Raw genomic sequence first — 23,418 nt, forward strand, 5'->3', positions numbered from 1 at the left:
AACATCCAAGACCCGGGCCAATCAGAAAAAGATCATTTTCCATCATGACCCGACCGGGGATCGAACCCGGGACCTCTCGGTTCAGAGGCAAGCACTTTACCACTGCGCCACCGAGGTTGTCAATATATTATATTATATTTGTTTTATTATACGTGAAATAATAGATAATAATAATATCTATACTAAGTATCCCTTGCGACTTATAAAAACTGCAATCATGGTAATATTAGATTGGAGCAAGTAAATAATGAATTGCATAATGCATGGTATGCATAATTTTAATTTTAGCTCAGTTTCTTATTACAACATTTTTAATTTGTAAATACATATATAACTTGCACGTGTCACCACGTTACCGTCCATCACAGTGCATATTGACACGAGTATTTGAAATCAAATTTTATTGTGTAGGTAGGTACTAAGATTGTAAAGTGACTTTTATATTATTTACATTTTAATGCCAAATGTATGCAGATAAAAAAATGCATTTGATAAAGCAACTTTTAGTAACAAATAACTTCTTTCAAAAGCATTTGATAATTTAGACGTTATTATTTGAAAAATAATAGTTTGGAATTTAATTATGCCCAGAAGGGGGACACATAAAACTGGCTATAAAAAGTTTTATAATGGCCACATAGGTAGTAGGTAACTAACTATAATGAGTCTAATGTTATGAAACATGTATCGGATGGAAAACAGTTTAATAAGGAATCGAATTCTCATGTTATCGATATATTGAAACGCATTTATCAATAAATGAATACGATACAAGAATAAATTTAAAGTTAGTCTACTTAATTTCGCATTTGCAATGATTCGGAATAAATAAAGTAAAAATTATTGGTTTTTTCTAATCTAAGGATTTTAGATAAATTAATCATGCTTGAATTCTTGTTACACGATTTACAGAACATTAAGATTGCCAGTGCTAATATTTAGGCTACCATAATCAACAACTTTATCTTAAGTGAATGTAGATAGACGTAATAGAAAATTAACAAGGATGTTCGTCTGTTTGCTGTTGTTTTAAGTTTTGATGTCTAGACGTTAATATAATATCGATAATGTTGAAGGAAGCGTTATATCCCGAGGCGATTTCAGGAAATTAAACCCTGAAGCACCTTTATTTGAAATATGTTATGCAAAACAAATACGGGTAGTTCCAATTTTGTTATATGTGAAGTGTATCTTAGGGATGCAATTATTTTTGTTTTATAAGTATTGCCAGCTTTCTTTTGAGGACACGTCAACAAAAGGTTGAAAATTAATTAAGTAGTAGGTATTAACTGTATCTATAAAGTTTTAACATCATGTTGCTGCATTAAAACTGTCTCTTCTCGCGGGTCCCACGTTACATTAGGGACTGTGAGGCCGTGAAGTATGGGGTCGGTGTAAAGTTTCAATTTTTAAAATTTGGCTATTATTTTGCAACCGGTCGCCTGATAACCCTCTTTGGGAATGTTATTGTTGCCTATCAGCTGTCAGGGAAGGATGGGGTGATGAGGCAATGAGTGGAGTGGTCTTAGGGCCGGACCACACTCTAAATATTGCTGATTACCTAACCCAAATCAGTGCAAGCATGGCGATAGTTATATTGTAGTGGTTAATAGAAAAGTTAGAAAAATAAATAGTACTCACTGATGATGTGGACCATAAAGGAGGCGAAGACCACCATCCAGCCCCAACCACCGTCGGGCGGCGCCGGCGTCTCCGAGCGCGGCGGGGTCTGCGCCTGCGCACCATTCCCGTTCTTCGAATTCTTCGCCACCACTCCGTGCGACATCTCTACTTAATATTATATCCTCTCTTTGGCACTAAGTTTAAAAATTTGTCACTTATAAGGCAGATCAATAGTTGATATGGCTTCTGAAGCGTTTTATATTACTAACTCTGTACTACTTTGTACAAATTTCCTGTTTTATATTGTCGATATGGTTCCTACTAATATGACGTTATAATTATTTTGTAAATATATTTTAATTGCACTAATGGTATTGCTATGGAAGGTCAAGCGGAAGAGCAACTTAGAGTAGAAGAAGATTTTGGAAACGACTCAATAAAAAGAGGAATAGCAGTAGCCTATCTATTGTTGCAGACCATTATTTTCACACCTATCTGCGGTTGAGTACAACTTTAGTTCTCGTAATGTGGCTTTTGGATCTGATTGCCGGCATTTTGTGTACCCGAATTTCAGTTCTGGAACAAACAGAATTATATTTAATCTGTAAATTTGGGAAGAAAATTAATGGGGCACATTTTCTAAGAAATCGCTTTCAGAATAAGAACTTTGTCACAACAAAGTTCTTGTATTCATTCTGGGCTAGAGGGAAAAGGTCGATTGCCAATTCTGGTTACTGTATATTTATGATGGCGGTAGAATTCAGTTGTTTAATAAACCCTCAATGCACTCTAGATGATAGCATCTAGGTACTGATCAAATATAGCACGTAATTATAGAATTACTTGCTATATTTGATGAGTCACTTTAGTACGATGTCTAAGTTGCGGAGCTATAAGTTGTTAAGACAGAGTTCGGGTGTAGTTTAAGGGTTAATGACCCTGATAACCCATTTATGAAGAAAGAATTAATAGAATTTGCATTACATACAATTAATTCAAATTGGTGGTCGTCGTATTTCGACGAAAATCACATAGTTAAAAAGCCCATGGTTTTCGATTTCACACACAACTCTTAATTTTAAGTAGGTATTGATTGATCTTATTATATGATATAACGATATATTTTCTTGTAATCATTACCTTAAAATACCGTTAGTAACAGTTCAAGTATCAAGTCCTTTAGGGCAGATATACTCACAATATATAGCCAAATATTCATGATATAGAGTGATGGATCGATATCGAAACATGTCAATAACTGCGATAAGCCACTCATAGAGACAAGTGATTTCTCGATAAGCCGATATATGATTTTTTGGGTTATCAATTGTTCAGATACGATTCTATAAATGTAGATTCTAACTTTACTACTCGATATTATATTGATAAGATAGAATATTTATTTAAGCATCTGATGATGACCTGAAGATGACAAGATATGTCATTGTCAATTTCTTTCACAATCGAGAAGGGAAATTAATTCACCACAGAGGATAAGATTGTTATAAACCGGAACTTTAACTACACCATTACCATAGTATATTATATACTATAAATTAACATATGTGCAAATCGCGCGCGGGGCCCTTTCTACATCTACAGCGTAAACAATAGAAAAAAATGTGCAATGTAAGGGACATTGCACATTTTTTTCTTTTTTGTTGATATATACAAACAATAACAATACAATAACAAACAAATAAACTACCTAATAAATAAAGCTAACATTTATTCATGTTCATCATATTCATGTTACATTGCAAAGAATATTGAGTTTACCACTTCGCAAAAACATGTAAATATTAATTGTCTTTATTTATTATTTTAGCTTTATTGTTTTGTTATCACTAGCTATTATCATATTGTACATTGTATTGTTAGAGGTTCACACTTTATTTTGTTGTTTTTTCGAATCAGTTTCTATCGCGTCATAATCCTTATAATTATTTAGAAAGACCTTCGTTTTTTAGTTTTTTTTTAACCGCAGAGAAAAGGGGTGAAAGATTGTATGACAAGACAAATATACTTGATACATTTTGCTGTATATCAATAAATCATCCTTTATTTAGGATTCGCCAGAGTATATACCGATTATCCCACAGTCTGTAGGAGTAACTAATATTAGTTACTTGTACTAGTGACCGTGGGTGAAATGTGTGAAAAGTATCTTGCATTCTTTGTACCACATGATCTAAGTACGATCGTGCTTATCGGAATGACGAAACAACACAAAAAGGTGTGTTTTGAGAGCAACAGGATTGCTATCAGCAACATTTTGTTGGCATAATTTTGCAAATGGGTAAACGTTTTAATGTTGATCAATGAATACATGGCCATACCTCATCTCTCTACCTACGGATGACTTGTTATTGCCTGTCGCGAGATAAGGGGTCAACTGTAATAGATGCCTTTTGCTTCGAATTACATCATAAAAAATTCCAATCGAATATCACTGTGTGGCAATATAAATACATATTGTCTATATATAATGTTACATGGAGTTATGTCATTTGTTCGTCGCGCTATCGTAAGTTTTGTTGATATCTCCTAATAACAGCTTTGCCCGTAACTTTACCCGTAATTACACTAGAACTTAGGAAAATTAAATTACTCCGGATATGTTTTGGTTACTATTCGGCCCCAGAGGTAGACCTCTGGGTTCGGTACTCGAAGGTGTTTATTTTTTTATATATTTCCCTAGACAAATAATTATAAAATACATTTACGAAAATTGCAAGATCTGCTTCGTTCACATACTAAAAAGTTAATAATTATAAAATAAGTTTATAAGTAATCATAAACTTTTGTTACTCTGTAATGAAATCTTGTAAGTAAAATTTCACCTACTTTCGCTTGTCCTACAGAGTCGAAATTTTCTACGTCACTTCAGTTTCCATAATTATATGACAAGCATGATCTGATCCATCCAAAATCGTCTCCCAAAAAGGGAACTTCTCTAAGGTTTACTGCCTGGACATAATATTTCTGTCACGCGTTGAATGCGCACTTTGCTGACAATAATAAAAGCTTGTGGCAAAAAGAATAATATTTTTGTGTAATGACTTGTTAATGTGTTATTTATTATCTTGTGGTGTTATTAACTTCTTATTAGTCATATAGAATTATGATTCTATATTTTTAGTGATCGATTTCACTAAAGTAATATACAAAGTGTAACAAAAATAAAGATTGATCCACAAAAGGCGTGTGTAATGCGTGAAAACTTGCTTTTGTGAACAATGCAAACGTCATAAACAATGCCCCCATTGTATCTGATTATGACGCTGATGTATGCAATTAAATGTGGAATTTTTCGTCAAATTTGTACTAGAAATTTTCCATTCTTGGCTTGATATTTAGAGTAAACAGTTTTCATAGATTTAACATCAAAGTTAATTAACTCGTGCATGCAGGTGACGGTAAGATTATGGTTACTAATTACACCAAATAAAAAATCGATGTCGAAGTGCCAATACATCAAGAAAATTTCGAGAACGTCGAGAGGATTATAATGTACGTTTCTTGAAAAATGCCACAGAATTTGTTAACGTTATCCGCCGCATCGAATTTATACTTTATTGTTAGTGTCTTTTTGACTAAATCAGTTTCTAAAACAAAGGAGCAAAAACCAAAATAAACGCAAACAAAAGTAAACTTCTTGAAAGTAAGTAAGATATTTTAATAGTACTAGTAACCTTTAAAACTATTGGAGATCACGAACATAATTTTGTTTATACAAACTCAAACGTTCATTGTCGCTGAGCTCTATTTTTGCAGGGGGTTAAAAATGCGCCTTTGTTTAAAAATGCAAGTCAAAGATCTTGCGCCAAAAATATCCATGTCTTTGCCTCGACCAGAAAGAGCGTTCGTAAATAAATAATATCACTATTTTCCGTTTATTAAGTTAATTTTTATATATTTTTTCGTATAATAAGTTCACTTACTACATGCCAAAGGTAATATTTACCTTATTTCACTAGTAAACAACAGTCAAATGGATATGTTATTTAGTTTTCACAATGCGCGTGTAAAAGGAACAAAACTCGAGAAAACGCGTCGACGGGCGTCCGTCCGCGCGCTGTGTCGCTTCGTCACTGGCTACGAAAATAGTTGATATCGGAAACACGCGCGATATGACCAGCCAGCTGAGAAACTAAAAACATCATTAAGTAATCTTGACAGAGGCATTTGCATGACAAAATTCGTCTTGTATCCATCAGCTCAATCTACGGCGGGAAATCATCATTTTTGCGGACGAAAAAGATCAAAAAATGTTTAAATGTTTTCCATTTTACAGCCTAAATATGTATAACAAACATATTATTTCTTAGAGCCTATAGGATAAGGGAAGGAGGAGACAGAATAAGAACGTGATAAGATTACATAGGTTTATGTGAAAATGTGTTGGGTGTTTTAATTTCTGTGTGTAATGTTTTAAAATTCAAGTACTCATCTACTTTTATAACTAGACCAGGAAGACCAAGATAGAGTTACATGAAGAAAATAAAATCAAAAGTGCGCGTCGCTCGTCGTGTGGTGTCGTATCAAGAAATGAAGCAATAGGTAGCTATTGAATTGAAACAGAGCAATGGAAGGTAATCTCCCCTTAAAACCTCGCTCGATGATAATACGATGAAAAATACTGCATTCGAACAACCATTTGCGTTGCGCTGACATCCAAAATGTCTATTACCTACTGGGTTTCAATTTAACAACCGCTATTAATTTCTTTTCCAGTTGTGATTGCGATGGATCGAATGCCCTTGCCCTATATATATATAGGGTGTATTCACACAAACTTGGAAAGCTGACGACGTGACATCGATGTGTCACGGCGACTTAACTGGTTTATAGTTAAGTAGAAACCTATGTGTTTTTTCTGTGAATGTTGGACGTGTCACCGACCGCCAAAGCTTTTCGAGTCGCCGCGAAAAATCTTACTGGTTTACTGTTAAGCATATATATTTAAAATTGAAACGGCAAAACTATCGCGTGATTGTGCACACAATACAGATTGCGCATAATTTTAAAACACAAACGTTGTTTGACTTTGCGCGCCAAGTTAATTTCAGTATTTGAGCAAATATATCACTGGTTGACGTTAGGCAAATTTATTAAACACTGCAAATTAGATTACACTGCTGGTGCGTAAACATGTGCTTTATGCGGCTGTTTTGATATAATGTCACTGATTAGGACCAATATAACACCTACCATACTGTTATAAATGTGATATAGATGTCTAAATATGGATACAATATACTTTTACGTTCCGTTGTAATATTGGAGTGCGCGATTATAAGCGAGCAAGGTAACAAGTTATCGGCGTTGGTCTCCGTCGTGACGCTTCTCGGCCGTAAAAAACAAATATCATTAAATGACATTATTAGGTGAATTGTAAAGTGATCCTTTTTATGTGAATATGAAATCGAGTTTGTTACATTTACAGCGGCCATATGGGCGACATGTTATTTCAATGCTGCTAGGTCAACTAGTCACACTGTGTTCGGAGGTTAACAGATTTGTAGAACTACATTCCATATATTTTTATATTTCTTTTCAATTGCTTTAAAGTAGGTACCTTAAATATGTAACATAAAATACCAATGTTTATTTACTGTGTCATGGAGATGTATATATTTGTTCCAGTTGATCTGATCCTTCACCACTAGTCCCTTATAGTGAAAAATCAGACGAATATATTCTGCTTAGAATTTCTGTGTTTTTATTTTTATTATATTCCTGAACACGAACAATTTCGTTTACGAGTGTATTTGGTGTCATTGCGGGTTTTATGCATCGTTCGCCGTTTGTAGGAAACGTTTTCTATTTATTGATATTACAGATCAGATTACCCATGTAATTTCAAGCATTGTTTTATTTTTTTTAATAAACCTAAAATATAATTTTATGAATTAACACTATTTTCGTTTTTCAGACTTTGGAGGAGTTGATGTGAGGAAATATTATTACAAGGTTTTCTGTTCATCTCATATTTTTGTTAGTTATGTGCTCAATGTGTGAGGGTCACAATAAAAATATACATTACATAGATTAAATCACTAAATTAAACTAAAAGCATGTAATATGGTCCGATTGTGAAGCATGAATAGGAAGCAGGTACTTATAAAAGGAATATTTCAAATATTATTCAGTGATTTACATGTGCCTAGTTTTATAATAATACGAGAATGTCATCTTAATAAACCTAATAGACAATTAGTTAGCACGGAACGAGCTGATTAAATAATATCAATATGCGCATACGCATTACCAGCTGGTCTCTGAATCACGCGGACTTTGTATCTGATTGTGCCATAATTATAGTATAGTCACAGAATTTAGAAACTACATAGAGGTCCACTGCGGCGATGACAACGGCGATTTTAAACTATATTTGGATACCCAAATATAGTTTAAAATCGATCGAAACTATATTTGGGTATTGTAATAAGATTGTACTCATATGGCATACCTAGTTGTCATACGGTTAAGATGAAATATAATAAAGTTGAAGAGGTTTGGAATAACCAAGCTCGGAAGTACTGATAATATTGGGGTTGAGAAAACCCAGTTTTCAGAATTTAGGTTAAACCACAGTAGGAGTAGTAGTAGGTACTTTAATTAGAACAAGAGATGTAGTAAACGACAGAGAGATCTTTGGCCTAATAAGGCCAAAATTATCCCTGTCATATCAACACTTTCCCGGTTGTTTCTATTTCTTCTTATAGTGTCGGAGCCCAAAATCCGCTCTGATACTTTGATCAATCTTGATCTCAACTATGTACTTAGTGAGGCAAATCACCTTCACCTTTTAGGTTTTCCGATGGTCTACCACAAAGTTGTTCGCACTGATGTCGGCCTTGGCGAGTGGAGATGATGGTCTACGATCAGTTTAGAGTTAATTTTATATGCGTGAGAAAAACAAAATCCGTTCTTCTCATGGCCAATAAGGATGTCGTTGCAAGCTTTGACAGTACATTAACTTATTCACAGTGAATGCGTTAATTGACCTTTGTGATGGTCAGTTAGAAGAAGAAAAAAGGTTACAACGAGTAAGGCCCTATAGTAATGGGTCTTTTATTCGTATACAAACAAAGCAATTGAATTGTTCCGACAATAGACGGGAGAAAGCCTGATGTTCATCGAAACCAATTTTGAACCAATTGAGCGCATTAACTAACGCATCTTCATTTAAACGGGTGTCATACTTCTTTATTTTGTAGGGTTGCCACAGTCGCAGCTGAGCTGTTCATAGTATAGACGTACAGCATGTCAAGCTACCCTAGATAGACCTCTATTCAGTGATAATAATGGCGAATTTGAAATTAATTTGGGTAAGTTAATGTAATGTCGACTGTACTACAAAAGTGTCGTAAATATTTTATTATCTTTGGCTTCGTTTTCTTCAATTCATAAAATAACTCTTAACAATTGTCTTAATTTTGCCAACAGGAGACAACGGGCAGCTATCGTGCAATTACTTATTTATTTTAATGTGTTTTCATTTTATTTTACTACACAAGTATCATGATCATATTCTAGATGAGTCAGAATTTGGCGCCAACTCATTTCCGGCTGATAAAATGATACTTCTACTTCAGTCAGACATTCCTTTATGAAAAGTTATATGCGTAAATAGATAAAACTTTATTCAAATACTCAATAAACACATTTACATAACAACGTCGATATATCGATACGGTACATATCTTTTACAGTAGAATATATCTAATCTAAAAAATATATTTGCAATTTGAATCTTAATTTTTGGTCAAAAAACATATAGTACATATAGTAACTTATAAAGTATGTTTTTACAAGGAACAATAAATAAATGGCGATCTTCTTTTGGAGAAATGAAGTCCTGCACACATTAATATATAATTTCATTCACCAGCCTACCTCCTATAACAGATAGAACATTAATATTGAACATAAAAACTTCGTTGAATGAAAAGTAAATTTTGAAAAAAGTTTTTGTTGTTGTAAATTCGGGTGCTGTAATTTTACAATACTTTTAACTTGATGTTTCAACTTCATTCGCGTTCATCCCTAACTTGCTAGGGGTGGATAGGCATGAAACAGGATTACTAGCGGGTGGCTGGTCACATTTCGTGTGGCAACAGCGGGCGAGGTAGGCGCGATGTTATATCAATTCAGTGACAAACGGCTATTTGAGTTATCTTTACTTTGACACTGATTTTTTTTATTTTTTATTTATGTTTTGACATTGTTTAATGCCTTCGCTTGAGTAAAACACCTACACATTCGGCAGGAATCACACGATCTTTTAAAAAACCCCGCGTCAAAATCCGTTGAGTAGTTTATCTAAAAGCCGGGTGAATTTCACGAGCGTGTATTATCAGTAGTGTTTATTAAATTGTACCATACACAATAACCAATTTAATTATCCTATTTTATAAATAAGTAACGTACTGGTATAATGTTAATTTTATAAATGTTTAATTTAATAAATCGATTCTTTATAAATAAAAAAAATATGCGACACTAATGAAAGGCTACACGCCGCATTCAAACAGTCGTGAAATTCACCCAGCGACAGACAGACAACGGGAAGCGAGATAATGATGTAGTTTATAATTTGTTTTCCAATTTTAATCTTTTCATCGGAAATTGAAACTAACATTTTCATACACACAAGTTTTAAATGTAATTCAAGGATTTCCATAACGAACCGTATCGTTGCCGTATCAAATTAATTAATTACAAGGCAAAGGCCACTTTGTAAAAAAGAGGCGGTAAAACACTTCCACAAACAAAGCCTATTTTAAAGGCGAAGAGACTGAGAATACTGAGCCACTGTGAAAAATAATACGCACTCTGAGTCCAAAGAAAGAAGCTTTACAAGTGATGCATATTGCAGACACAAAGGTGCATAATTTATATGACGCATTGCAAGTAGCGCAACACTACTCACTGCAGTCGATGTTTTATTTGAGAAATGGGTAAGGATCTTTTGTTGGTAATAAATATAAACATTACCAACAAAAGATCCTTACCCATTTCTTATTCATAATAAAATTAGTTTAGTTCGTACTCGTTCGTTATGTTTGTTAACACAAATAACGAATTGGTTTCGTTTTTCTTTTCCAATTACCATTTATTTAAATCATAAATAACCTACAACTACATCGTTATTAAAAAGGCAAACCGTTTCATTTCCCGTGTGCGTTCCATGGTTTTAGCCATCACTGGCACAAATTGGCGGTTAGCTATTTTTATTTCACTCGAAGGTCGCCTTTATTTTCTATCTCATCAATCACCGGATCGGGGTGGAGAATAAATTATTTCATGGAATATTTGGAATAAAGGAAAATCAAACAACTTATTGTAGTTTAGTCATATTTAGTTGTAAGATTATTAATTTCACATTAAAATTTCGGGTCGATGAGTTGGACACGTTATATATAATATGATCATTATATATAACGTGTCCTCACTTTTCAATATACAATCCATTATAAAAACAACACGTAGATAACTATCACAAGACATTTTCTATACAAAAGTTCCGCTCCATCCCACATCCTGACAAGAACCTTTGAATAGCGGGGGAGTGAAGCTGTAAGCAGTCTACGCGTCTAGACAGGGTTTACTATTTATTTATTGTTCAGAATATAATTTGTTATTGCGTAGGAGATTCTTTATCTTATTTCAATGATATAACAAAGTTACTTCATTTCTTTCTTTTTCTACTCTAAAGGTTGGCTGGAAGAAATTGCATTTGCGATACGTCCGCTTTTGTGCTCATTTATGTTTGAATACCTTGTTACTTTCGCCTTTGTAATATTTGTAGAAAGTACGTTGAGTCTTCAGTAAATGATGCAATAAAGAGTTCATCTATCTATCTAAGAAATCCTTAATTGAAGTTAGGGAGTTAATTTTAGTAAGTGTTAATAGAGAACAACGTAATTTAAATAGTTGGCCTATTAGTTGGATATATTTAAGTGGTTTAGCCCTTAAGTATGGTGTGGGCGTAATGATGCCTATATTCCTTGACCCTAAATTGTGAGGCTTTAGCGCTAGGTCAAGTCAGGACGGAAAATAATAGTTTTGTTTGAGAATAAATTAGATAATGCAACGAGGTTTGAATGTGTGATCTTCTAACAGTTAAATTATTCATATACATCCATGAAAAGCCAAGGTGGAAGTTGTTCCTCTCGCTTGCTCGTTCATTACCTATGCCAGATATGTTTTCCGATGTGGAGTGACTTAAAATAGAAAACATGTGGAGTGAATTAATGAGACTTCCGACTTCATATTCCTGTACATGTACATGTTTCCGGTAGTAAATTTTGTAAGTATTCTTGTTTTTTTTAGGCAAAAGTAAAAAATAAAAATAACTTCAAAGGCTAACTATTAAGTTAAACATTTTTATAATCACCATCATCATATCGGATGGTGTGTTATTGCTTACACTGGTGTCAGATGTTATATATTTTTTTTATAATACTTATTATAAAAAAATATAAGGTAAGTTTTTTTTATAATAGGCGGTTTTTTATGGAATAGGATGGCAAACTAGCAAGCGGATCACTTGTTGGTAAGTGATCACCACTGCTCATCAGTTACAACCGAAATACTAGAGGCATACTCTAAGAATTCGTAGTTTCGTTTCTTGAAGGTTCCAGTGTCGTAGGTATCGGATATTTAAAAAATTTATTTTACCAATAAAATTTTACCTACTGTGCCTATATGCTGAAAAAAAAAACTAAGTTCGTAACAAGAAAAAAAATATTTTTCTTATTTTTATAAGCGTACGTACTCAATCAAATATATTAATTCGACTTAATTTGAAACTATTTTCCGGTTTTCCTTATTATTTGGAGTGGTTGTTGTTTCCTTCATGTTTTCATATAACAAAGGAATTTATGTTTTGACTTTGAGGATATTTTGGTAACAAAAATATTCAAGCATTTTAATCTTATACGTAAATTCTTATAGAATGTAGGTCTATTTTAAAATGTAATCCGTGTGTCTTCCTAATGTTGAGTTTGCCACCGGGCCAAGGTGCTTCTAAAATTAAAGACGAGCAGCATCTTGGACGTCGGATCCGCTCGACTTGATTTTCTTTTCTTTCTTATTAACAAAAATATAATATACCCTAATATTGCGATTTCTTATTATCAGTAATACTTACCTTGTATCGGTGTCATTAAAGTACATACCTTGTATTCCTGATGTTTCAAAACCCTTGATTGCTATTAAACATCCAACCCGGAATCAATAAACACCTTTGTTTTGGTAACATTTGATTTACCTTTTCACGGCATTATTCTGTAGTTATTAGAATTGTGTGTTACGTAGGAGTTGCAGGTTTCACTGTCGTTTAAATGTTCATAAGGGGTCAGGGGGGTTTATTTTGTTTAGGTTCTGGATGAAGCTATAAAGGTTATGTTTAGTTGCGCGTGGCGGCCACGCGCGGCGCTCCCTTCGGCCGGCAGCGGGTGACTGAAGCCGGGTTTCAGTCCATTCAAAAGTGTACCCTAACAACATTCCCAAAATTTCCTTTTCACTCTCGCATGAAGAAATCTGTAAGAGCAAATGAGACGGCAACATCATGTCGATTCAGCCGAGATAGCTGCTTGCATTCACAGGTTATAGTTCTTGCGGATGTAATATTTCTTTATTTTATGTAGGTCATTGATCAGTTTGATGAAAGTGAAGGGTATAATTATGATAATTATGCAACGCAAAAAGTACAAAGTAGAGTTTGGTAGCCGCTTCTTAAATTACACTGCAAACATGACTGTTATGATGCATGAAAAAAGTCATAAAGTTATTCGTACTTAGAATTTTCTAATATTCTCCTCATATGTGGCTATTCTCCTCATAACATCTATGATGTTAACGACTCAAAACACATCAAGGCTGTTAAAAAAATAAAGACGTTTTCGTTTTCTCAAATAAAATCACCTTCTTCAAATATCAAACTCAGAAAGATAAGTATTTCTCGTATACTTTCATTGTATGTATAGCAGTTGTATGATATTTCCAATGGGTTTTTTGTTTTGGTTTATTGAATTCACACTAATAATCATAACTTTGTTAGTTGTTATTAAACTTATTAAAAATATTGTATAATAAAAATACGGTTCACACATGCTCATCGTCAGTCAGTTTCAAAATTGCATAAATTCTTATCCTCTTTGTTGTCTTGCTTTTGCAAATGACTGAAATGCTTTCTTTATCTTATGTGTTATTATATGAGATTTTGTTTAAATCGCCGAAAGGCGTCTGACTTATATATATAGTAGCAAGAAGCCGCACACACTATACCGAATACATAACAAGCATATATATACGAGTATAATATATCAAAATACTCTGACAAAACAACTATGTTATGAACCCAATTAAGTTTTTAGAGCAACATTTCTGATTTTCTCATTTTATAATGTTTCCTCTCGTGGTATATATTAGTGATTTTAAACTCGATTTCTATTTCCATTTTTATATCCATTCCAAACCTGCTTTATTCATTTCTTCTTCTTTCCTTAAGTCTTTCTTCTTTTCAAATGTTCTACTTACTTCTCTTGGAGACATTATCCTCAATAAAGCAATAATATAGTTATTTAATAATCCAGTGATATAATACTTAAAGGTATATATGGAATTCTGATAATTATATTATTACGTCGTGAGATCTTGGCTGTTGGTAGATATTATACAACATAAACCAATTTCAATAGGCATTCCGACATGAACGAGTACTTCAGTTGTAATTGCACAGCCAATCGCAGTTTCAAATTAATCGGAAAAAATGATCGTAGTTTTCACATTAATAATGGTTTTAAAATTGGAATTTGCGTACGCTCATTTAAAAAATTTGGGTCCGGTATATACAAACTGGACATCTGAAGAAGTTATGGTGTTTTCTATGGTTGCTGGCGGTAGTCGCACCAAGTTGTCTAAATATCCATTCAATGTGAAAGTCCTAAATTTCGGCAGTTTGTGTGGAGGTTCTATAATAACGGTCAAACATGTACTCACTGCGGCCCACTGCTTTGAGTACAATGATCACATCGGTGACATGCAGGTGATATCTAGTAAGTGTACTAATGTTAATTGATATTCTTATATTGACTTCGCTTTTAAACTTTCTAAAGCTTCAAAGCGAAGTCAATATATGGAAGACAATAATCTCCTAAAGTTTAGGAGATTATTGTCTTTCACCAAATACCGGCAAATTTACTTGGATCAATCCAACTTGAAATTGTATTAAGGCTAAAATTTGCCATGTTCCTCAATTTGTAGTTTACTTTAGTTTTTGTAATTAATTAAGATTGGTTGCACGTTCATGTCCTGCACTATGGAGGACTTGAACGAGGTCAACGCCAGAGCGATCAGCATGGGCATATACTGGTCGAACTATGTTTGTATAGTCGTTCAGGATCGACAAGATGAACATAATCATTCATTCCAAAAGTTGCTTCATTACAACTTACTGGGGACACAAACCATTTTCATCAAAAATATAATTATCATTATCATCTCAAGCCCACAGCTGATCACGTTGCATTACTTATTCTAATTAGTGTAGTACGTTTTACTTATTATGGAAAATTCAATAATGTCAAAAAACTGTTTTAAAATATCTGTATATATTTTTTTTAGATTCAGAAGGTGTATTTAGCGTTGGTGCAATTTTTCATGATATCTGGGATTTTAAGATCCACGAAGGATATGGTGTTGGGTCAACTTTCGCCAATGATGTTGCAGTGTTAATAATTCACGGGCAATTCACATATGGGCCAAAGGTCAAGAAAGCAATTTTGGTTCATCATCCTCACTGGATGACTGAAAATGAAACGACATTTATAGTGACTGGTTGGGGTGAAACTGAGGTAAGGCAAACCTAACTAATGAAATAGACGTTATTTCTCTTAATTATTACGTATAATTGCAATGATACTAACTTGAGGTTCATCGCGATAAATATGACTATATGTACATATATAATTTGACTATATGTATCATTGCTAGTATATCAAGGCTATGAGTATAATACGTGTGTGCTACACATCGCCCTTCCATGTAGTGAATTTTTAATGGTACTAGCGACATTAGCTACAGTTAAGACTATTCAATGGTTAGTACCATTGACATCTAGGTCTAGCTTAAGATTATTGTTTCTAAATATAGAAGAAGATGGGTACGGACTTTGGATGTGTAATCTTTGGATCTATTCTCAAAGATCTCTGTTTCAGGGTGGGTACCTCCCTGTCAACGATAAAGATGTAAAACTTTGTAAAAAAAAAACTACGTTGTGTGTGTTACTTGTGTAATAACCGATGATTAATACCGAAGGTTAATACACATATTTTTTTTATTGAAATGTTTTATAGAATGCAGGTGAAAATAACTACCAAATCATGAGGGAGGCTGAGCTGAGGTACATTTCCCGAGAGAACTGCGTCAAGATGATACATACGGAGCTGACGCCCGACATGTTCTGCTTGTTTGGCGACGGGATCAAGGACACGGGACGAGGCGATTCGGGGGGAGGCGTGCTTTGGAACGAGTATGACAATTTATATTCCTGTGTTCTTATTTTTTAATACAATAAAAATATTGAAGATAAGAAGTACGTTAGCGTTGACCTCGAGGGACGTAGCGCAATTGGACTTTGAATCTTTTTAAAAAAGGAAGATATTAGGAGAAGTAAACGGCGCATATGAAGAGAGTGATGTATGTAGAGGAAGCGATAGAAATAATACCTATATGGAATAAAAAGATAGCTCTGAACTAGAAGTTAACTTTGTGTTGAGTGAGAGTCAAATTCCCATAGCCCAAAAGTACAGTGAGAAAGTCGTCAACATATTGAGGAATGAGTATATTCAACGCATATTCGCTTCCTCTATATACATCACTCTCTTTCCACACAAGCCATTGTTGTGGTATGACTTTTGAACTTGCATTCGAAAAAAATATATTCATGGAGGTATTGGACAAAGTGTCATTTAATAAGTTAAACATTTTAATTCTTGCTTCATTAACGAAAATTATATTAATTTCAGCCAAATTGTCGGGATTACTTCTCATGGTAAGAACATTAACGTTCCGGGGGTATACGCCAATGTATTTTATTTATTACCGTGGATAAAGAATGCCACAATAGCCCTGCAGAACGCCTACTGTCGTTTCCATATCTACGACGACTATTCCCGTGGTCATGATAACCATCTAAATACTTCTTTCACTCATGTATTCCTTGTTGATAATACAACTAAGGCAACAAGAAGAAGACTAATTAAGAATAAGAATCGCCACACAAATAAGTAGATGATATCTTCGAATAATTTGTGCCATTACACGATAATATTCTGTTGTGATCTGCATTTTTCTATATTTATACTTTATGTATAAAATATATGTAAATAAACAAAATGTGAAAAGCAAGTGGAGTATTTGTTTTATTGTGTGGTTCTTAGTCATATACTATTTTCATCCAAATGGTTAAAAAACGAATCGAGGGAGGTTCAAGTGCGATCCAGTGAGAATTATCAGCGCTATTGGGGTGCGAGTTGAAAAAGATTATTTTTTACCATTATTTTACAACATAACTTGTGTAGTTGTACCAGAACTATACCTACATAACATTACAATAGAAGCTAGGATCATGTTTTAGTACATCAACCAGTGTGCTGCGGTTTCATCACGATGTATTCCTTTACCGGAAGCAAGTGGAGGTCGATGAAAATTACTATACATTAGTTAGATTGATATACAAACTCATCTGGCACCAGCAAGATTCGAACCTGGGACTTTTCGATCCACAGATCTTAACCATTATACCACCACAACTTCGAACGATTTGACTACTATTTTTGCTTCAATATCTTAGTTAGTAAAAGAACAAAAATGATTAAGTAGTTATGACTGAAGTTAATGGTTTAGAAAAGTCATAATTTCCTGCTATGTGGAATGATTACAGCTATTCATTTGCCGAAGTATAGGAACTATAGGCATGCCGTCGACTAATCACTTTTATACTTTCGGTCGAATAGAATTAATTTTCGAATTATGGAAAGACTTATACTCTATAATTGTATAATAGTAAATTTTTTTGGATATGCGGCAACTAACTTTCGCCACAGAGATCAAGCAAAGGTTGTCGGAGGACACCCGGTAGATTTGAAGAGATTTCCTCACACAGCCAGGTTCTACAACGACGCGGCTATGTGTGCAGGCGCCATCCTTAGCAGCTATAGTGTGCTGACTTCCGCTCACTGCCTGGATCACAATGATGACATTAATTTAATGGCAGTCGTCGTCGGTAAGTGCGAACTTTTATATACCTTTTTCAATATCTACAGGGTTCAAGCCGGTTATTCTTTTTCTAGCGATGGATAGTGTGGCGATGAAATGGTTTTTTTGTCAATTTTTTTTGGTTTAAATGCCGACGGTCTTTTATTGAGATTTCCTATAGAGCTATTTTATAGGGTCGCAGTCTCTGACGGACTATAGAGGTCAATGGGCCGGGATCGTAAAGTCCGTGGTTCACGAAGAATACAACATATCCGTTCAGTTTTCTTGTGACGTAGCAGTTCTGTTCTTGAGCCAGAAGTTGGAGTTCAGTAAGACCGTCCAGAGGGTCGTTATAGCTCACAACAACGACTGGATGAAGCATCAGCAAGATGACTTTCTTGTTTCTGGATGGGGCCGCACATCAGTTAGTATTTATGTATACCAATTTTCTTCAAATTGCAGTTTTATTAATATAACTATAAATCATAATTTGTGAAGATAGGGATATTGAAATTGATCAAATGTTTATATTGTAACATTAATTGAAAATACACAAATTATAGGCCATGTGAAATGAGAGGGACCAACACTGTTAAAATAAATATGGCAGTGTTTGTAGCTTTTTACAACTGACTACGTACTTAATATAATATTTCACATGGTATAATACACAAAGTATTAATTGAAAATACACAAATTATAGGTAGCATGGAGTATGCCCCTTGTTATAATTTATTGTTACAGTACTGTAGGACCATTTACAAGTAACTATTTAAAATTAAAATTTGATTTTCAGTATAACGGTGACGTGTCCCCGGTACTGCTTATGACCAAATTGCATTATATTGATCGCGAAAAGTGTGAAAGACTGAATGGAATCAAACTTTCTCCAGACATATTCTGTTTATATGGTTCTGGCAAGAGTGACGCATGCAAAGGAGATTCCGGGGGCGGCGTCATGTGGAAAGGGTGAGTTTTATGTTCATTTCATATAACAAAAAAATATTAAAGAAAGAACTTGGACAAGTTAGTATATACATAGGTCCTTACTTTTTATAGATGACTCTTCATTCAATAGAGAAAATATGCTTCAATCCATTGAAATAAACTTTTAAATGATTGCGCTTATAGTTAATTCATGCAAAATTTCAAAGTTAATTTTTATTTAATTATTATTAAAAACCCGGATACGACATTTTTCAATCTTTTTGTGATTCCCTTGTTGGAATAGGTCCATTCTAGTCGTTGTATTATAAGGGGAGTAAGTGAGAAACGGCCTTAATATGCAACTACAGTATTCCCAAAGAACGTTGACATCAGGCAGGCGGCCGGTTATTATTATTAGAGATACAGTTAAGTTTTGTGATTATGTAGTTGATTTTTCCAGGATGTTGGTTGGCCTAACATCTCATGGCAATGGTGGGTGCTCAGTAATAGATAAACCAACTATGTTTGCCAATATTTGGTATCTCAGAAATTGGATTGAAAAACAAGTTAATGAATTCGTACGAAGTGATTGTGTCAATACGTCCTCGGAAAAGCATATGAAATTAAAAATTAAAAAGTTGATAAGAATAAAAGGATTTTAGAATTAAAGAAATGAGCAAGTAACTTTTTATTTTAATTCTCTTTTTTTTCTCTTTTTTATTCGTGTGTTGTGTTCTATGACTATTTATTTATCAGCACTCTATCACAATCATATGATGTTTTTGTATACTTGTTGACCATGTATTTTATACACTTTGTTATATATTATTCGAAAAAAAATAAATAAAAATGATAAGCCCATGTGGAATGATAGGGACCAACACTGTTAAAATAAACTTCTTTTTGCATTACATATAACAACGGTCGTTCCGATATGGCAGTAAGTAGTTTGTAGCTTTTTACAACTGACTATGTACGTATTTCACATGATAATATTCGTACATAAGAACATAACGAATTTTGTTATGTGTGCATCGCATACGCAAGTGATTTATAACTATTCGTCACCTGTTATTTACCTAGATTAAAGGGCCTGATAGAAAATGAACATCCCATACAATAGTAATACTAAAATAATAATAGAACCTTGAACATTTCAGCATATACAATGCTGTTAATTGGATATTGGAATTAATCCCGCGTAGCCTCGTCTATACGTGCATACAGTAAAAATAATTTGGCCTTAAAATTGGACCAATATTTCATTGACACATATTTATTAACATTCATGCAGTTACTATATAGACATAGCTACAGTATACGATCAAATTGATAGTTATCATCATGTTCGGATATAGGTTACTAAAACTAAAGGTAAATATAAAAAAAACATTTATCAAACAAAGTTAGATTAAAACTCAATGAGGCCAATAATAAGACATTAAAACTGCAAAAGAAATATAAAGTCTATGTAGCTTTTTCTTGACTTTAAGCAAATGTAAGGTATCTATTGTTAAACATATTGTCGAACTTCATATTCATAGGAATCCATTTCGCTATCATTGTATTCGTAGGAGGAATACATTGTGTTTTCATCAATACAGTGCTTCATCAAAAGGCGTTGGCTGTTGAAGATGATCCACCTAAAATATAATAAAACAAATTGAAATCTTAGGGTGGGTTGCATTGTCAACTTTGACGTAATTTTAACTTGCGCCATGGATTTAGTAATTACTTCGTACAACCGGAGTACCTACTAATTCCATGATTTGAGCAGAAAAACGCAAGGTAGGTACGCCATTTTATCAAAACGTCAGCGGCGTTAAAAATTTACATGAAATTTGATGTTGAGTGTTTTCCGTTGTGTTCGATTTTCGATTCTCGGTAAACTCTTTACAGTGACAAAAATCTCAGCTGCAACTATCATTGGAGTAAATCTTTTGAAACTATAACAATGATAAAAATATTCATTGCTTCTGTGTTTTAATATTTGTATTTTGTACGATATATAGATAAAAATACTTGCCTGTGAAAGTAAGAGATATTCGTGAATAAAGCTAAACATTCATGTTCTTCAGTGAAGGAGCCTCCAAATGACAGCATACCAACCAATAAATCTATGTCATGGTCTTTGTACAGTGCTGAACCTCCGTTATCGCTTAGTCGTCGTTCCTGTATAGTTAATAATTAGTGTTTACTATAAACACTAATTATTTCAGCTTCATAGGAAAAAAATTCTAATGAAAAATTGAGATTTAGGGCGATAAAATTAATTTTTTCATTAAAAAATACGGAAAACCAAAATAAAACTATTAACATCTTACCGGTTGATATCTGGCACAAAAATTGGAATGTGTTTTCAGCTTTCCATACTTCTGTTCACATTCTTCATCAGTTGCTATTTTCATTTCGGATAACAACAGGCGGTGCACGTACTTCATGGGCAAATTCTGGAAACATTGCATTATGTGGCTGCTAGACATGTCGGCGAAGTTAGATGCACACAGCTCTGAATTGTTTCTAGATAGTGTTTTATAGTGACCTTTTCCGGTTTCGGATTCAGTATACATTGCTGATTTTTCATTGCGGTACATAAAAGCACTCATACAAACTACGCAATGTTCAAGCATTCGCGTCGGCATCTGTCTGAGTTCGGCGATAGTGTGCAGCCTACACTACACGCTATCGTCAGACTTAGATGCCGACATAAATGCATGAACATTGCATAGTTTGTAAGTTGTTTATTACCGCAAGGAAAAACCAACCATTTATGTAGTAACCGCCAAGTTCGGCGAAATGTTTGCCGATAGCACAGAATCTACATTCTGTGTTTTATTAGCGCCACCTACTGAGAAGCGGATATACTATTTATATAGCGGTAAGGTTTCGAGTCAGAATATTCTGAATGTCTTATTATTTTCACTGATATTAATAATACGCTAATTGGCTCACAGATGAATCTTTTTTGAAACTACAAAATTTTGTTTATTTTATTTTTCATGAGGTTTATTTTTATACTTACTGATCCACCCCATCCAGTCACATCTATTGTGGTACCCGTACGAATGATAATTTCAGGTTCAACTATGATAACTTTTCTAACGTTTAATCCGAAAACAACATTACGCTGAAAACAATTTTAAAATTTGAATTTATTTTGCAAATCTGCTGACGAAAACATCATAAAAATCTTAGTGCGTTTGACCTCTATCTAGCCTGATTGAAAGCAGAGATGAGGTCTAAGATGTTACACGCACATTCGCCTCTCACATTGGCCTTGAAGATTCCTAAATTGTAGGATTCGGAAAATATCGATTGCTCAGAGACCAACCAAAAAGAAAATAATACATTACCTCAAGTACCAACAAGGCAATATCGTTGTTTAGAGGCACTTCATGTTTATAATATTCATGAATTTTTTTTTCAATAACCGGAATTATTTGCCTAAAAAACAAAAAAAAATGTACTATCCAGAAAACTTTTTTATGGTACAAGACGACGAACGAGTAAGCAGGTGAGTGATCAGCATACTACAACATGATACAACATATTGGCATCACCGAAATGTTGATTTAAACATTATTGTTAAACATTCTGCCTCGTTCTGTCAATTAATATGGACTAAAATATATTTAAGAACAATAGGTTACAACTTTGTTAATAGTTTACCCAACACCAGTGACAGTGTTCGCGCCGAGTTTGACCGAGCACTTGATATCCACGTCCGCCTGCACGAAGCAGCTGGCTACCGTCAGCACTATCCTGCTGAAGATGAGACTCCCTGAGCAGTATTCGTTGTCGTAAACCACCAGCGCTTGATGGGGTACGTCCGTTATCTTCACTGGGTGTTTGTTCCGCGCGTTTACGTATGAGAACCGCTCTTCCGAGTGTGGGAGATACCGATAGCAGTTTGTCGATGTGGTGTAGAGGAGTAGAAGTAACCTGAAAATAAATATGTCGTTTTAGGAAAATTTCCATATCATAATATACTCGCGTACGACCCCATAGGTTACCTGCTGTTTATCTGCTATCGGGGATCATTCGAGATATAACGTACTAGAGGTACCATGGATAGAAAACATAGGCAATATAAAAATCCATATTACCTCTAGTTACAAATTGCTGAAAAGCTTGTTACTCTGTGAAGAGTTCTTTTATTAGTCTTTAGTATTGTTTCAATCTGTATGTCAATTTCAGCAGCTGGAACTGAAACTAAGAGGAGATGTATGTACCTTAGTCTAGTTTGGCGCGGTCGTCGGCATTTTCATAAAATACTTTTTCATTTATATTTATAAACACTCAAACTTACACAGACATCTTGAAAATGAATTTTGATTTGAGAGTTAATTCGCTTCCGACTGTGCATCAGAAACACAAGAGCGAAGGTTGTTGGTCTCAGACTGCGGCGGAGTAATAAAGTCGAGCACGATAAACAGCCCGTCAAACGATAAAAAGATCGTATTTTGTGAGCACAAAACAATTCACAAGTGCTCCTCCGGCTGCGCCACCGATATAAATTATTAAAATTTTCGAAGAGGCTTGTGCAACGGTCTACGATTCTCGTCAGAGAAATCGATTTTCGTGGGTTGTATG

The 23,418-nt window shown here is 34.2% G+C and overlaps 3 protein-coding genes across 5 annotated transcripts in view; 1 reads left to right on the top strand and 2 right to left on the bottom strand.

Moving 5' to 3' along the window:
* Mct1 (Monocarboxylate transporter 1) overlaps positions 1 to 13,089 on the bottom strand; it is a 31,564-nt gene extending 18,475 nt beyond the window's left edge. Inside the window, exons 1-2 of one of the 3 annotated variants that reach the window (XM_053748321.2) lie at positions 12,816 to 13,089; positions 1,642 to 2,199 (exon numbers count right to left, since the gene is read on the bottom strand). In XM_053748321.2, the coding sequence (XP_053604296.1) occupies positions 1,642 to 1,786 (145 nt within the window). In that variant the 5' untranslated portion in view covers positions 1,787 to 2,199; positions 12,816 to 13,089. The other 2 variants (XM_064436358.1, XM_053748314.1) reach the window with 2 other exon arrangements.
* On the top strand, positions 8,801 to 19,512 carry LOC128671724 (trypsin-5-like). Its single transcript, XM_053748458.2, has 10 exons — positions 8,801 to 8,960; positions 9,079 to 9,121; positions 14,340 to 14,696; positions 15,265 to 15,494; positions 15,996 to 16,171; positions 16,668 to 16,693; positions 17,807 to 17,926; positions 18,093 to 18,322; positions 18,695 to 18,867; positions 19,286 to 19,512. The coding sequence occupies exons 3-10, from the start codon at positions 14,411 to 14,413 to the stop codon at positions 19,485 to 19,487; spliced, it is 1,443 nt and encodes a 480-aa protein (XP_053604433.1). The 5' UTR covers positions 8,801 to 8,960; positions 9,079 to 9,121; positions 14,340 to 14,410; the 3' UTR covers positions 19,488 to 19,512.
* A 690-nt stretch (positions 19,513 to 20,202) lies between these two features.
* LOC128671766 (trypsin 5G1-like) lies at positions 20,203 to 23,323 on the bottom strand. Its single transcript, XM_053748517.1, has 7 exons — positions 23,135 to 23,323; positions 22,495 to 22,767; positions 22,179 to 22,269; positions 21,848 to 21,952; positions 21,150 to 21,275; positions 20,852 to 20,997; positions 20,203 to 20,468 (listed from the first exon to the last, which is right to left on the bottom strand). Exons 1-7 carry the CDS (start codon positions 23,140 to 23,142, stop codon positions 20,339 to 20,341), a joined length of 879 nt encoding a protein of 292 aa, XP_053604492.1. The 5' UTR covers positions 23,143 to 23,323; the 3' UTR covers positions 20,203 to 20,338.
* Between the last annotated feature and the right edge of the window lie 95 nt (positions 23,324 to 23,418).

Source organism: Plodia interpunctella, chromosome 1 (assembly GCF_027563975.2).
Source record: "Plodia interpunctella isolate USDA-ARS_2022_Savannah chromosome 1, ilPloInte3.2, whole genome shotgun sequence".
In the NCBI taxonomy this organism is placed as follows: domain Eukaryota; kingdom Metazoa; phylum Arthropoda; class Insecta; order Lepidoptera; family Pyralidae; genus Plodia; species Plodia interpunctella.